The sequence below is a fragment of the Emys orbicularis genome, chromosome 20, assembly GCF_028017835.1.
Source record: "Emys orbicularis isolate rEmyOrb1 chromosome 20, rEmyOrb1.hap1, whole genome shotgun sequence".
In the NCBI taxonomy this organism is placed as follows: Eukaryota; Metazoa; Chordata; order Testudines; family Emydidae; genus Emys; species Emys orbicularis.
Window position 1 is genome coordinate 12,074,523 of NC_088702.1, and position 16,304 is coordinate 12,090,826.

The 16,304-nt window shown below is 44.9% G+C and overlaps 1 protein-coding gene across 1 annotated transcript in view; it reads right to left on the reverse strand.

The window, feature by feature from the left end:
• Positions 1-15,977, reverse strand: part of LOC135892713 (vitamin K epoxide reductase complex subunit 1-like protein 1) — a 33,858-nt gene extending 17,881 nt beyond the window's left edge. Inside the window, exon 1 of the mRNA XM_065420507.1 lies at positions 15,787-15,977. Within this exon, the coding sequence (XP_065276579.1) occupies positions 15,787-15,956 (170 nt within the window). The 5' untranslated portion in view covers positions 15,957-15,977. The remainder of the gene's footprint in view (positions 1-15,786) is intronic.
• Positions 15,978-16,304: the final 327 nt, after the last annotated feature.

Below are 16,304 nucleotides of genomic sequence, written 5' to 3' on the forward strand. Positions count from 1 at the left end.
CTACCCCCCATACACACTTCTCTATCTATCTATCTATCTACCCCCTTTACCCTTCTCTATCTATCCATCTACCCCCATACACCCTTCTCTATCTATCTATCTACCCCCATACACCCTTCTCTATCTATCTGTCTATCTATCTATCCCCATACACCCCGTCTCTATCTATCTATCCCCATACACCCTTCTCTATCGATCTATCTATCTATCTATCCCCATACACCCTTCTCTATCTATCTACCCCCATACACCCTTCTCTATCTATCTATCTATCTATCTACCCCCATACACCCTTCTCTATCAATCTATCTATCCCCATACACCCCCTCTATCTATCTATCTATCCCCATACACCCTTCTCTATCTATCTATCTATCCCCATACACCCTTCTCTATCTATCTATCTACCCCCATACACCCTTCTCTATCTATCTATCTACCCCCATACACCCTTCTCTATCTATCTATCCCCATACACCCTTCTCTATCTATCTATCTACCCCCATACACCCTTCTCTATCTATCTATCTATCCCCATACACCCTCTCTATCTATCTATCTATCTATCCCCATACACCCTTCCCTATCTATCTATCTATCTATCTATCTATCCCCATACACCCTTCTCTATCTATCTATCCCCATACACCCCCTCTATCTATCTATCTATCCCCATACACCCTTCTCTATCTATCTATCTATCCCCATACACCCTTCTCTATCTATCTATCCCCATACACCCCCTCTATCTATCTATCTATCCCCATACACCCTTCTCTATCTATCTATCTATCTATCCCTATACACCCCCTCTATCTATCTATCTATCCCCATACACCCTTCTCTATCTATCTATCCCCATACACCCCCTCTATCTATCTATCTATCTATCCCCGTACACCCTTCTCTATCTATCTATCCCCATACACCCTTCTCTATCTATCTATCTATCTACCCCCATACACCCTTCTCTATCTATCTATCTATCTATCTATCTATCCCCATCCACCCTTCTCTATCTATCTATCTATCTATCTATCCCCATCCACCCTTCTCTATCTATCTATCTACCCCCATACACCTTTCTCTATCTATCTATCTATCTATCTATCCCCATACACCCTTCTCTATCTATCTATTTATCCCCATCCATCCTTCTCTATCTATCTATCTATCTATCTACCCCCATACACCCTTCTCTATCGATCTATCTATCTACCCCCCATACACCTTTCTCTATCTATCTATCTATCCCCATACACCCTTCTCTATCTATCTATCTATCCCCATCCATCCTTCTCTATTTATCTATCTATCTACCCCCATACACCCTTCTCTATCGATCTATCTATCCCCATACACCCTTCTCTATCTATCTATCTATCCCCATACACCTTTCTCTAATCTATCTATCTATCCCCATACACCCTTCTCTATCTATCTATCTATCCCCATCCATCCTTCTCTATCTATCTATCTATCTACCCCCATACACCCTTCTCTATCGATCTATCTATCTATCCCCATACACCCTTCTCTATCGATCTATCTATCCCCATACACCCTTCTCTATCTATCTATCATCTATCTATCCCCATACACCCTTCTCTATCTATCTATCTATCTATCCCCATACCACCCTTCTCTATCTATCTATCTATCCCCATCCACCCTTCTCTATCTATCTATCTATCCCCATACCCCCTTCTCTATCTATCTATCTATCTACCCACATACACTCTTCTCTATCTATCTATCTACCCCCATACACCCTTCTCTATCTATCTATCTATCTACCCCCATACACCCTTCTCTATCTATCTATCTATCCCCATACACCCTTCTCTATCTATCTATCTATCTACCCCCATACACTCTTCTCTATCTATCTATCTATCTACCCCCATACACCCTTCTCTATTTATCTATCTATCCCCATACACCCCCTCTATCTATCTATCTATCTATCCCCATACACCCTTCTCTATCTATCTATCTACCCCCATACACCCGTCTCTATCTATCTATCTATCTACCCCCATACACCCTTCTCTATCTATCTATCTACCCCCATACACCCTTCTCTATCTATCTATCTATCCCCATACACCCCCTCTATCTATCTATCCCCATACACCCTTCTCTATCTATCTATCTATCCCCATACACCCCCTCTATCTATCTATCTATCTATCTATCCCCATACACCCTTCTCTATCTATCTATCTACCCCCATACACCCTTCTCTATCTATCTATCCCCATCCACCCTTCTCTATCTATCTATCCCCATCCACCCTTCTCTATCTATCTATCGATCTATCTATCTATCCCCATCCACCCTTCTCTATCTATCTATCGATCTATCTATCTATCCCCATCCACCCTTCTCTATCTATCTATCGATCTATCTATCTATCCCCATCCACCCTTCTCTATCTATCTATCGATCTATCTATCTATCCCCATCCACCCTTCTCTATCGATCTATCTATCCCCATCCACCCTTCTCTATCTATCTATCTACCCCCATCCACCCTTCTCTATCTATCTATCTATCTATCCCCATCCACCCTTCTCTATCTATCTATCTATCCCCATCCACCCTTCTCTATCGATCTATCTATCTATCCCCATCCACCCTTCTCTATCTATCTATCTACCCCCATCCACGCTTCTCTATCTATCTATCTATCTACCCCCATCCACCCTTCTCTATCTATCTAACCCCATCCACCCTTCTCTATCTATCTATCTATCTATCTATCTCCATCCACCGTTCTCTATCTATCTACCCCCATACACCCTTCTCTATCTATCTATCTATCTATCCCCATACACCCGTCTCTATCTATCTATCTATCTACCCCCATACACCCTTCTCTATCTATCTATCTATCTACCCCCATACACCCTTCTCTATCTATCTATCTATCCCCATACACCCTTCTCTATCTATCTGTCTATCCCCATACACTCTTCTCTATCTATTTATCTATCTATCCCCATACACCCCCTCTATCTATCTATCTATCCCCATACACCCTTGTCTATCTATCTACCCCCATACACCCTTCTCTATCTATCTATCTACCCCTATACACCCTTCTCTATCTATCTATCTATCTACCCCCATACACCCTTCTCTATCTATCTATCTATCCCCATACACCCCCTCTATCTATCTATCTATCCCCATACACCCTTCTCTATCTATCTATCTATCCCCATACACCCTTCTCTATCTATCTATCTATCTACCCCCATACACCCTTCTCTATCTATCTATCTACCCCCATACACCCTTCTCTATCTATCTATCCCCATACACCCTTCTCTATCTATCTATCTACCCCCATACACCCTTCTCTATCTATCTATCTATCCCCATTCACCCTCTCTATCTATTTATCTATCCCCATACACCCTCTCTATCTATCTATCTATCCCCATACACCCTTCTCTATCTATCTATCCCCATACACCCCCTCTATCTATCTATCTATCCCCATACACCCTTCCCTATCTATCTATCTATCTATCCTCATACACCCTTCTCTATCTATCTATCCCCATACACCCCCTCTATCTATCTATCTATCCCCATACACCCTTCTCTATCTATCTATCTATCTATCCCCATACACCCTTCTCTATCTATCTATCCCCATACACCCCCTCTATCTATCTATCTATCCCCATACACCCTTCTCTATCTATCTATCTACCCCCATACACCCTTCTCTATCTATCTATCTATCCCCGTACACCCTTCTCTATCTATCTATCCCCCTACACCCTTCTCTATCTATCTATCTATCTATCTATCCCCATACACCCTTCTCTATCTATCTATCTATCTACCCCCATACACCCTTCTCTATCTATCTATCCCCATCCACCCTTCTCTATCTATCTATCTATCCCCATCCACCCTTCTCTATCTATCTATCTATCTACCCCCATACACCTTTCTCTATCTATCTATCTATCTATCCCCATACACCCTTCTCTATCTATCTATTTATCCCCATCCATCCTTCTCTATCTATCTATCTATCTATCTACCCCCATACACCCTTCTCTATCGATCTATCTATCTACCCCCATACACCTTTCTCTATCTATCTATCTATCCCCATACACCCTTCTCTATCTATCTATCTATCCCCATCCATCCTTCTCTATTTATCTATCTATCTACCCCCATACACCCTTCTCTATCGATCTATCTATCTATCCCCATACACCCTTCTCTATCTATCTATCTATCCCCATACACCTTTCTCTATCTATCTATCTATCCCCATACACCCTTCTCTATCTATCTATCTATCCCCATCCATCCTTCTCTATCTATCTATCTATCTACCCCCATACACCCTTCTCTATCGATCTATCTATCTATCCCCATACACCCTTCTCTATCGATCTATCTATCTATCTATCCCCATACACCCTTCTCTATCTATCTATCATCTATCTATCCCCATCCACCCTTCTCTATCTATCTATCCCCATCCACCCTTCTCTATCTATCTATCTATCCCCATCCACCCTTCTCTATCTATCTATCCCCATCCACCCTTCTCTATCTATCTATCCCCATACCCCCTTCTCTATCTATCTATCTATCCCCATACCCCCTTCTCTATCTATCTATCTATCTACCCACATACACTCTTCTCTATCTATCTATCTACCCCCATACACCCTTCTCTATCTATCTATCTACCCCCATACACCCTTCTCTATCTATCTATCTATCTATCCCCATACACCCTTCTCTATCTATCTATCTATCTACCCCCATACACTCTTCTCTATCTATCTATCTACCCCCATACACCCTTCTCTATTTATCTATCTATCCCCATACACCCCCTCTATCTATCTATCTATCTATCCCCATACACCCTTCTCTATCTATCTATCTACCCCCATACACCCGTCTCTATCTATCTATCTATCTACCCCCATACACCCTTCTCTATCTATCTATCTATCTATCCCCATACACCCTTCTCTATCTATCTATCTATCTACCCCCATACACTCTTCTCTATCTATCTATCTACCCCCATACACCCTTCTCTATTTATCTATCTATCCCCATACACCCCCTCTATCTATCTATCTATCTATCTATCCCCATCCACCCTTCTCTATCTATCTATCCCCATCCACCCTTCTCTATCTATCTATCCCCATACCCCCTTCTCTATCTATCTATCCCCATACCCCCTTCTCTATCTATCTATCTATCTACCCACATACACTCTTCTCTATCTATCTATCTACCCCCATACACCCTTCTCTATCTATCTATCTACCCCCATACACCCTTCTCTATCTATCTATCTATCTATCTATCCCCATACACCCTTCTCTATCTATCTATCTATCTACCCCCATACACTCTTCTCTATCTATCTATCTACCCCCATACACCCTTCTCTATTTATCTATCTATCCCCATACACCCCCTCTATCTATCTATCTATCTATCCCCATACACCCTTCTCTATCTATCTATCTACCCCCATACACCCGTCTCTATCTATCTATCTATCTACCCCCATACACCCTTCTCTATCTATCTATCTACCCCCATACACCCTTCTCTATCTATCTATCTACCCCCATACACCCTTCTCTATCTATCTATCTATCTATCCCCATATACCCCCTCTATCTATCTATCTATCTATCCCCATACACCCTTCTCTATCTATCTATCTATCTACCCCCATACACCCTTCTCTATCTATCTATCCCCATCCACCCTTCTCTATCTATCTATCCCCATCCACCCTTCTCTATCTATCGATCTATCTATCTATCCCCATCCACCCTTCTCTATCTATCTATCGATCTATCTATCTATCCCCATCCACCCTTCTCTATCTATCTATCGATCTATCTATCTATCCCCATCCACCATTCTCTATCTATCTATCGATCTATCTATCTATCCCCATCCACCATTCTCTATCTATCTATCGATCTATCTATCTATCCCCATCCACCCTTCTCTATCTATCGATCTATCTATCTATCCCCATCCACCCTTCTCTATCGATCTATCTATCCCCATCCACCCTTCTCTATCTATCTACCCCCATCCACCCTTCTCTATCTATCTATCTACCCCCATCCACCCTTCTCTATCTATCTATCGATCTATCTATCTATCCCCATCCACCCTTCTCTATCTATCTATCGATCTATCTATCTATCCCCATCCACCCTTCTCTATCGATCTATCTATCTATCCCCATCCACCCTTCTCTATCTATCTATCTACCCCCATCCACGCTTCTCTATCTATCTATCTATCTACCCCCATCCACCCTTCTCTATCTATCTAACCCCATCCACCCTTCTCTATCTATCTATCTATCTCCATCCACCGTTCTCTATCTATCTACCCCCATACACCCTTCTCTATCTATCTATCTATCTATCCCCATACACCCGTCTCTATCTATCTATCTATCTACCCCCATACACCCTTCTCTATCTATCTATCTATCTACCCCCATACACCCTTCTCTATCTATCTATCTATCCCCATACACCCTTCTCTATCTATCTATCCCCATACACTCTTCTCTATCTATTTATCTATCTATCCCCATACACCCCCTCTATCTATCTATCTATCCCCATACACCCTTGTCTATCTATCTACCCCCATACACCCGTCTCTATCTATCTATCTATCTACCCCCATACACCCTTCTCTATCTATCTATCTACCCCCATACACCCTTCTCTATCTATCTATCTACCCCCATACACCCTTCTCTATCTATCTATCTATCTATCCCCATACACCCTTCTCTATCTATCTATCTATCTACCCCCATACACCCTTCTCTATCTATCTATCTATCTACCCCCATACACCCTTCTCTATCTATCTATCTACCCCCATACACCCTTCTCTATCTATCTATCCCCATCCACCCTTCTCTATCTACCCCCATCCACCCTTCTCTATCTATCTACCCCCATCCACCCTTCTCTATCTATCTATCTATCTATCTATCCCCATACACCCTTCTCTATCTATCTATCTATCCCGATACACCCTTCTCTATCGATCTATCTACCCCCATACACCCTTCTCTATCGATCTATCTATCTAGCTATCTATCTACCCCCATACACCCTTCTCTATCGATCTATCTACCCCCATACACCCTTCTCTATCTATCTATCTATCCCCATACACCCTTCTCTATCTATCCATCTATCTATCCCCATACACCCTTCTCTATCTATCTATCCATCCCCATACACCCTTCTCTATCGATCTATCTATCTATCTACCCCCATACACCCTTCTCTATCTATCTATCTATCTATCTATCCCCATCCACCCTTCTCTATCTATCTATCTATCTACCCCCATCCACCCTTCTCTATTTATCTATCTATCCCCATCCACCCTTCTCTATCTATCTATCTATCTATCCCCATCCACCCTTCTCTATCTATCTATCTATCTATCCCCATCCACCCTTCTCTATCTATCTATCTATCCCCATACACCCTTCTCTATCTATCTATCTATCTATCCCCATACACCCTTCTCTATCTATCTATCTATCCCCATTCACCCCATCTATCTATCTATCTATCCACATACACCCTTCTCTATCTATCTATCTACCCCCATACACCCTTCTCTATCTATCTATCTACCCCCATACACCCGTCTCTATCTATCTATCTACCCCCATACACCCTTCTCTATCTATCTATCTATCTACCCCCTTTACCCTTCTCTATCTATCTATCTACCCCCATACACCCTTCTCTATCTATCTGTCTATCTATCTATCCCCATACACCCTTCTCTATCTATCTATCCCCATACACCCTTCTCTATCGATCTATCTATCTATCTATCCCCATACACCCTTCTCTATCTATCTATCTACCCCCATACACCCTTCTCTATCTATCTATCTACCCCCATACACCCTTCTCTATCTATCTATCTATCCCCATACACCCCCTCTATCTATCTATCTATCCCCATACACCCTTCTCTATCTATCTATCTATCCCCATACACCCCCTCTATCTATCTATCTATCTATCTACCCCCATACACCCTTCTCTATCTATCTATCTACCCCCATACACCCTTCTCTATCTATCTATCTACCCCCATACACCCTTCTCTATCTATCTATCTATCCCCATTCACCCTCTCTATCTATCTATCCCCATACACCCTCTCTATCTATCTATTCCCATACACCCTTCTCTATCTATCTATCTATCTATCTATCCCCATACACCCTTCTCTATCTATCTATCCCCATACACCCCCTCTATCTATCTATCTATCCCCATACACCCTTCTCTATCTATCTATCTATCCCCATACACCCTTCTCTATCTATCTATCTATCCCCATACACCCCCTCTATCTATCTATCTATCCCCATACACCCTTCTCTATCTATCTACCCCCATACACCCTTCTCTATCTATCTATCTATCCCTATACACCCCCTCTATCTATCTATCCCCATACACCCTTCTCTATCTATCTATCCCCATACACCCCCTCTATCTATCTAGCTATCTATCTACCCCCATACACCCTTCTCTATCGATCTATCTACCCCCATACACCCTTCTCTATCTATCTATCTATCCCCATACACCCTTCTCTATCTATCTATCTATCTATCCCCATACACCCTTCTCTATCTATCTATCTATTCATCCCCATACACCCTTCTCTATCTATCTATCTATCTATCTATCCCCATACACCCTTCTCTATCGATCTATCTATCTATCTATCCCCATACACCCTTCTCTATCTATCTATCTATCCCCATACACCCCCTCTATCTATCTATCCCCATACACCCTTCTCTATCTATCTATCCCCATACACCCCCTCTATCTATCTATCTATCTATCTATCCCCATACACCCTTCTCTATCTATCTATCTATCTACCCCCATACACCCTTCTCTATCTATCTATCCCCATCCACCCTTCTCTATCTATCTATCGATCTATCTATCTATCCCCATCCACCCTTCTCTATCTATCTATCGATCTATCTATCTATCCCCATCCACCCTTCTCTATCTATCTATCGATCTATCTATCTATCCCCATCCACCCTTCTCTATCTATCTATCGATCTATCTATCTATCCCCATCCACCCTTCTCTATCTATCGATCTATCTATCTATCCCCATCCACCCTTCTCTATCGATCTATCTATCTATCCCCATCCACCCTTCTCTATCTATCTATCTACCCCCATACACCCTTCTCTATCTATCTATCTCTCTACCCCCATACACCCTTCTCTATCTATCTATCTATCCCCATACACCCTTGTCTATCTATCTGTCTATCCCCATACACCCTTCTCTATCTATTTATCTATCTATCCCCATACACCCCCTCTATCTATCTATCTATCCCCATACACCCTTGTCTATCTATCTACCCCCATACACCCGTCTCTATCTATCTATCTATCTACCCCCATACACCCTTCTCTATCTATCTATCTATCCCCATCCACCCTTCTCTATCTATCTATCTATCCCCATACACCCTTCTCTATCGATCTATCTATCTACCCCCATACACCCTTCTCTATCGATCTATCTATCTAGCTATCTATCTACCCCCATACACCCTTCTCTATCGATCTATCTACCCCCATACACCCTTCTCTATCTATCTATCTATCCCCATACACCCTTCTCTATCTATCTATCCCCATACACCCCCTCTATCTATCTATCTATCCCCATACACCCTTCTCTATCTATCTATCTATCCCCATACACCCTTCTCTATCTATCTATCTATCTATCTATCCCCATACACCCTTCTCTATCTATCTATCTATCCATCCCCATACACCCTTCTCTATCGATCTATCTATCTATCTATCTATCCCCATACACCCTTCTCTATCGATCTATCTATCCCCATACACCCTTCTCTATCTATCTATCTATCCCCATACACCCTTCTCTATCTATCTATCTATCCCCATACACCCTTCTCTATCTATCTATCTATCCCCATACACCCCCTCTATCTATCTATCTATCCCCATACACCCTTCTCTATCTATCTATCCCCATACACCCCCTCTATCTATCTATCTATCTACCCCCATACACCCTTCTCTATCTATCTATCTACCCCCATCCACCCTTCTCTATCTATCTATCCCCATCCACCCTTCTCTATCTATCTATCTATCCCCATCCACCCTTCTCTATCTATCTATCGATCTATCTATCTATCCCCATCCACCCTTCTCTATCTATCTATCGATCTACCTATCTATCCCCATCCACCCTTCTCTATCTATCTATCGATCTACCTATCTATCCCCATCCACCCTTCTCTATCTATCGATCTATCTATCTATCCCCATCCACCCTTCTCTATCGATCTATCTATCTATCCCCATCCACCCTTCTCTATCTATCTATCTATCTATCCCCATCCACCCTTCTCTATCTATCTATCTACCCCCATACACCCTTCTCTATCTATCTATCTATCTACCCCCATACACCCTTCTCTATCTATCTATCTATCCCCATACACCCTTGTCTATCTATCTGTCTATCCCCATACACCCTTCTCTATCTATTTATCTATCTATCCCCATACACCCCCTCTATCTATCTATCTATCCCCATACACCCGTCTCTATCTATCTATCTATCTACCCCCATACACCCTTCTCTATCTATCTACCCCCATCCACCCTTCTCTATCTATCTATCTATCTACCCCCATCCACCCTTCTCTATCTATCTATCTATCTACCCCCATACACCCTTCCCTATCTATCTACCCCCATCCACCCTTCTCTATCTATCTATCCCCATCCACCCTTCTCTATCTATCTATCTACCCCCATCCACCCTTCTCTATCTATCTATCTACCCCCATCCACCCTTCTCTATCTATCTATCTACCCCCATCCACCCTTCTCTATCTATCTATCTACCTCCATCCACCCTTCTCTATCTATCTATCTATCCCCATCCACCCTTCTCTATCGATCTATCTATCTAGCTATCTATCTACCCCCATACACCCTTCTCTATCGATCTATCTACCCCCATACACCCTTCTCTATCGATCTATCTATCTATCCCCATACACCCTTCTCTATCTATCTATCTATCCCCATACACTCTTCTCTATCTATCTATCCATCCCCATACACCCTTCTCTATCGATCTATCTATCTATCTATCCCCATACACCCTTCTCTATCTATCTATCTATCTATCCCCATACACCCTTCTCTATCTATCTATCCCCATACACCCTTCTCTATCTATCTATCCCCATACACCCTTCTCTATCTATCTATCTATCCCCATACACCCCCTCTATCTATCTATCTATCCCCATCCACCCCCTCTATCTATCTATCTATCTATCCCCATCCACCCTTCTCTATCTATCTATCTATCCCCATCCACCCTTCTCTATCTATCTATCTATCCCCATCCACCCTTCTCTATCTATCTATCTATCCCCATCCACCCTTCTCTATCTATCTATCTACCCCCATCCACCCTTCTCTATCTATCTATCTATCTATCCCCATCCACCCTTCTCTATCTATCTATCTATCCCCATCCACCCTTCTCTATCTATCTATCTATCCCCATCCACCCTTCTCTATCTATCTATCTATCCCCATACACCCTTCTCTATCGATCTATCTATCTACCCCCATACACCCTTCTCTATCGATCTATCTATCTAGCTATCTACCCCCATACACCCTTCTCTATCGATCTATCTACCCCCACACACCCTTCTCTATCTATCTATCCCCATACATCCTTCTCTATCTATCTATCTATCCCCATACACCCTTCTCTATCTATCTATCTATCCATCCCCATACACCCTTCTCTATCGATCTATCTATCTATCTATCCCCATACACCCTTCTCTATCTATCTATCTATCCCCATACACCCCCTCTATCTATCTATCCCCATACACCCTTCTCTATCTATCTATCCCCATACACCCTTCTCTATCTATCTATCCCCATACACCCTTCTCTATCTATCAATCTATCTACCCCCATACACCCTTCTCTATCTATCTATCCCCATCCACCCTTCTCTATCTATCTATCTATCCCCATCCACCCTTCTCTATCTATCGATCTATCTATCTATCCCCATCCACCCTTCTCTATCTATCTATCGATCTATCTATCTATCTCCATCCACCCTTCTCTATCGATCTATCTATCTACCCCCATCCACCCTTCTCTATCTATCTATCTATCTACCCCCATCCACCCTTCTCTATCTATCTATCTATCTACCCCCATCCACCCTTCTCTATCTATCTACCCCCATCCACCCTTCTCTATCTATCTATCTATCCCATCCACCCTTCTCTATCTATCTATCTATCCCCATCCACCCTTCTCTATCTATCTATCTATCCCCATCCACCCTTCTCTATCTATCTATCTATCCCCATACACCCTTCTCTATCGATCTATCTATCTACCCCCATACACCCTTCTCTATCGATCTATCTATCTACCCCCATACACCCTTCTCTATCGATCTATCTATCTAGCTATCTATCTACCCCCATACACCCTTCTCTATCGATCTATCTACCCCCACACACCCTTCTCTATCTATCTATCCCCATACATCCTTCTCTATCTATCTATCTATCCCCATACACCCTTCTCTATCTATCTATCTATCTATCCATCCCCATACACCCTTCTCTATCGATCTATCTATCTATCTATCCCCATACACCCTTCTCTATCTATCTATCTATCCCCATACACCCCCTCTATCTATCTATCCCCATACACCCTTCTCTATCTATCTATCTACCCCCATACACCCTTCTCTATCTATCTATCCCCATCCACCCTTCTCTATCTATCGATCTATCTATCTATCCCCATCCACCCTTCTCTATCTATCTATCGATCTATCTATCTATCCCCATCCACCCTTCTCTATCGATCTATCTATCTATCCCCATCCACCCGTCTCTATCGATCTATCTATCTACCCCCATCCACCCTTCTCTATCTATCTATCTACCCCCATCCACCCTTCTCTATCTATCTATCTACCCCCATCCACCCTTCTCTATCTATCTATCTACCCCCATACACCCTTCTCTATCTATCTATCTACCCCCATCCACGCTTCTCTATCTATCTATCTATCTCCATCCACCCTTCTCTATCTATCTATCTACCCCCATACACCCTTCTCTATCTAGCTATCTACCCCCATACACCCTTCTCTATCTATCTATCTATCTACCCCCATACACCCTTCTCTATCTATCTATCTATCTATCTACCCCCATACACCCTTCTCTATCTATCTATCTATCTATCTACCCCCATACACCCTTCTCTATCTATCTATCTATCTATCTACCCCCATACACCCTTCTCTATCTATCTATCTATCTACCCCCATACACCCTTCTCTATCTATCTATCTATCTACCCCCATACACCCTTCTCTATCTATTTATCTATCTATCCCCATACACCCCCTCTATCTATCTATCTATCCCCATACACCCTTCTCTATCTATCTACCCCCATCCACCCGTCTCTATCTATCTATCTATCTATCTACCCCCATCCACCCGTCTCTATCTATCTATCTATCTACCCCCATCCACCCGTCTCTATCTATCTATCTATCTATCTACCCCCATCCACCCGTCTCTATCTATCTATCTATCTACCCCCATCCACCCTTCTCTATCTATCTATCTATCTACCTCCATCCACCCTTCTCTATCTATCTATCTATCTACCTCCATCCACCCTTCTCTATCTATCTATCTATCTACCTCCATCCACCCTTCTCTATCTATCTATCTATCTACCTCCATCCACCCTTCTCTATCTATCTATCTATCTACCCCCATCCACCCTTCTCTATCTATCTATCTACCTCCATCCACCCTTCTCTATCTATCTATCTATCCCCATCCACCCTTCTCTATCTAGCTATCTATCTACCCCCATACACCCTTCTCTATCGATCTATCTACCCCCATACACCCTTCTCTATCTATCTATCTATCTACCCCCATACACCCTTCTCTATCTATCTATCTATCTATCCCCATACACCCTTCTCTATCGATCTATCTATCTATCTACCCCCATACACCCTTCTCTATCTATCTATCTACCCCCATACACCCTTCTCTATCGATCTATCTATCTACCCCCTTGCATACAGAGGTTCCCAGTGCTCAGGGTTGGGACAGATCCTTGCCTGAGGTGGGGGGTGATGGTTCCTCCCCACTACATGTCCCCCATAGCAGGGGCTCTTGAGCCAAACGCAGTGCCCTGCCCTCCCCCATCTCCCCCTGCCATGGGGGGTTGGTGTCTGTCATATTCTGGGTAACCCTCCATTCTAACCAGGCCCCCAGCTTCCTGCCTACATGCCTCAAATCAGGCTTAGCGCCCCCGCTCCGGATGGCCAGCGTGCATTAATAGCAGGGCTGTGACATCCTCTGCCCTGCACTGAGTTTGTTTCCTGTCTGACAGAGCTGGAAACCGAACGCAAGGTGGGAGCTGCTCTTTCGAAGAAAGAAGAGAGTAAGCTGCTGGCTGCAAGCCCAGACTGCGAACGAAGCCCTCAAAAAGCAACACGCCCATTGCAATGCTGCGGAGGGGCTGTATAACTGGCACTGAGCTGCAGCCGATGCTAGGGCGGCTGTGACGGGATCCTCAGGGTACAATCTGGAACCGTGGCACCTCTGTGCCCCTTTAACTCTCCAGCTTGGGCTGTCTTACAAAGCTTTCCCAGAGACTGGCAGCCAGCCCCTCCAGGCACTGTGATCACTCAGCCATCAGCATGTGGAGACTCACCCCCAGATCAATTGCGTGAATGCTCCCTGAGCCACTCCCGAATCACACAGAGAGAGGCACCAACAAATCACCCCAGCCCCCAGCCTTGCACCCCAGAAAGGTACCATCTTCCATGGCTCAAGACTCCCTTGCACAGGACAAGCTCATTAATTAGTTTGTCTCTTTGTCAAAGGAGAGTGGATGTGCAACAGCCCTTGTTAACCTGCGCTGAGATTCCCCAAGCAGTTGAACCCAAAACACCCTGAGGCTGAGGAAAGGGGGCTATAGCACAGGGGTGTTGCAGTAGGGAGCAGGGGAGGTTCATGCAATGGGGCTGGGGCTGCAATGGGAAGCACGGGTCATGCAATGGGGCCGGGCTGTTGCAGTGGGGAGCAGGGGTTGCAGTGGGGCAAGGGGGAGTCATGCAATGGGCCCAGGTGTTGCAATGGGGGGGAGGGGAGTCATGCAATGGGGCCGGGGTGTTGCAGAGGGAGCTGGGGTTGCAGTGGAGGGAGGGAAGTCATGCAATGGGGCCATGGTGTTGCAAAAGGAGCTGGGGTTGCAGTGGGGCAAGAGGGTAATTATAAATGGGGCCGGGGGCTGCAGTGGGGGGAGGGGAGTCATGCCATGGGGCCGGGGGTTGCAGTGGGGACCAGGAGTTGCAGTGGGGGGAGGGGGAGCCATGCAGTGGGGAGCAGGGGGGGTTATAGAGGAGCGAGGGGGAGTCATGCCATGGGGCGGAGGGTTGCAATAGGGCGAAGGGGAGTCATGCCATGGGGCGGGGGGTTGCAATGGGGGGAGGGGGAGTCATGCCATGGGGCGAGGGGTTGCAATGGGGCCGGTCCCCCCCGCTCACCTGGAGGTGAAGAGCTTGGAGCAGCTGACGAAGGGGCTCAGGTCGCACATGGCCCGGTACCCGGGGGCCCGCTCCCGCGAGCTCTCCACGTGCAGCGCGTACACGGAGAGCGCCAGCCCCAGCGCGCACAGCACGAGCCGCAGCGCCCGCTCCCACCCCGGCGCCGCCATCGCCTGCTGCCACCGCGCGCCGGGCACGGGCTCGCCCCCATTGGCCCGCGCACCTGCCAATCAGCAAACGGCTCCGGCCCATTGGCTGCCTATTAAGGAAGTGCGTGGGGGGGAAGCAAAGGATTCTGGGACTTGTAGTTTTATGTACCCAGTGGCGGAGAAGGGGGAGCTATGGCGCTTATGGCGGGGGTCTAGTGGTTGGACCAGAGCCCTGGGGTAGCAGGGGGCTCCGGGGGCTATTTAAAGTGGCGGGGCTCCAGCTGCCTCTGCTGCCTCGGCCCTCTAAATAGCCGCGAGAGCCCCGCAGCTTCCCCAGGGCTCCGGCAGCTATTTAAAGGGCCAGGGTGG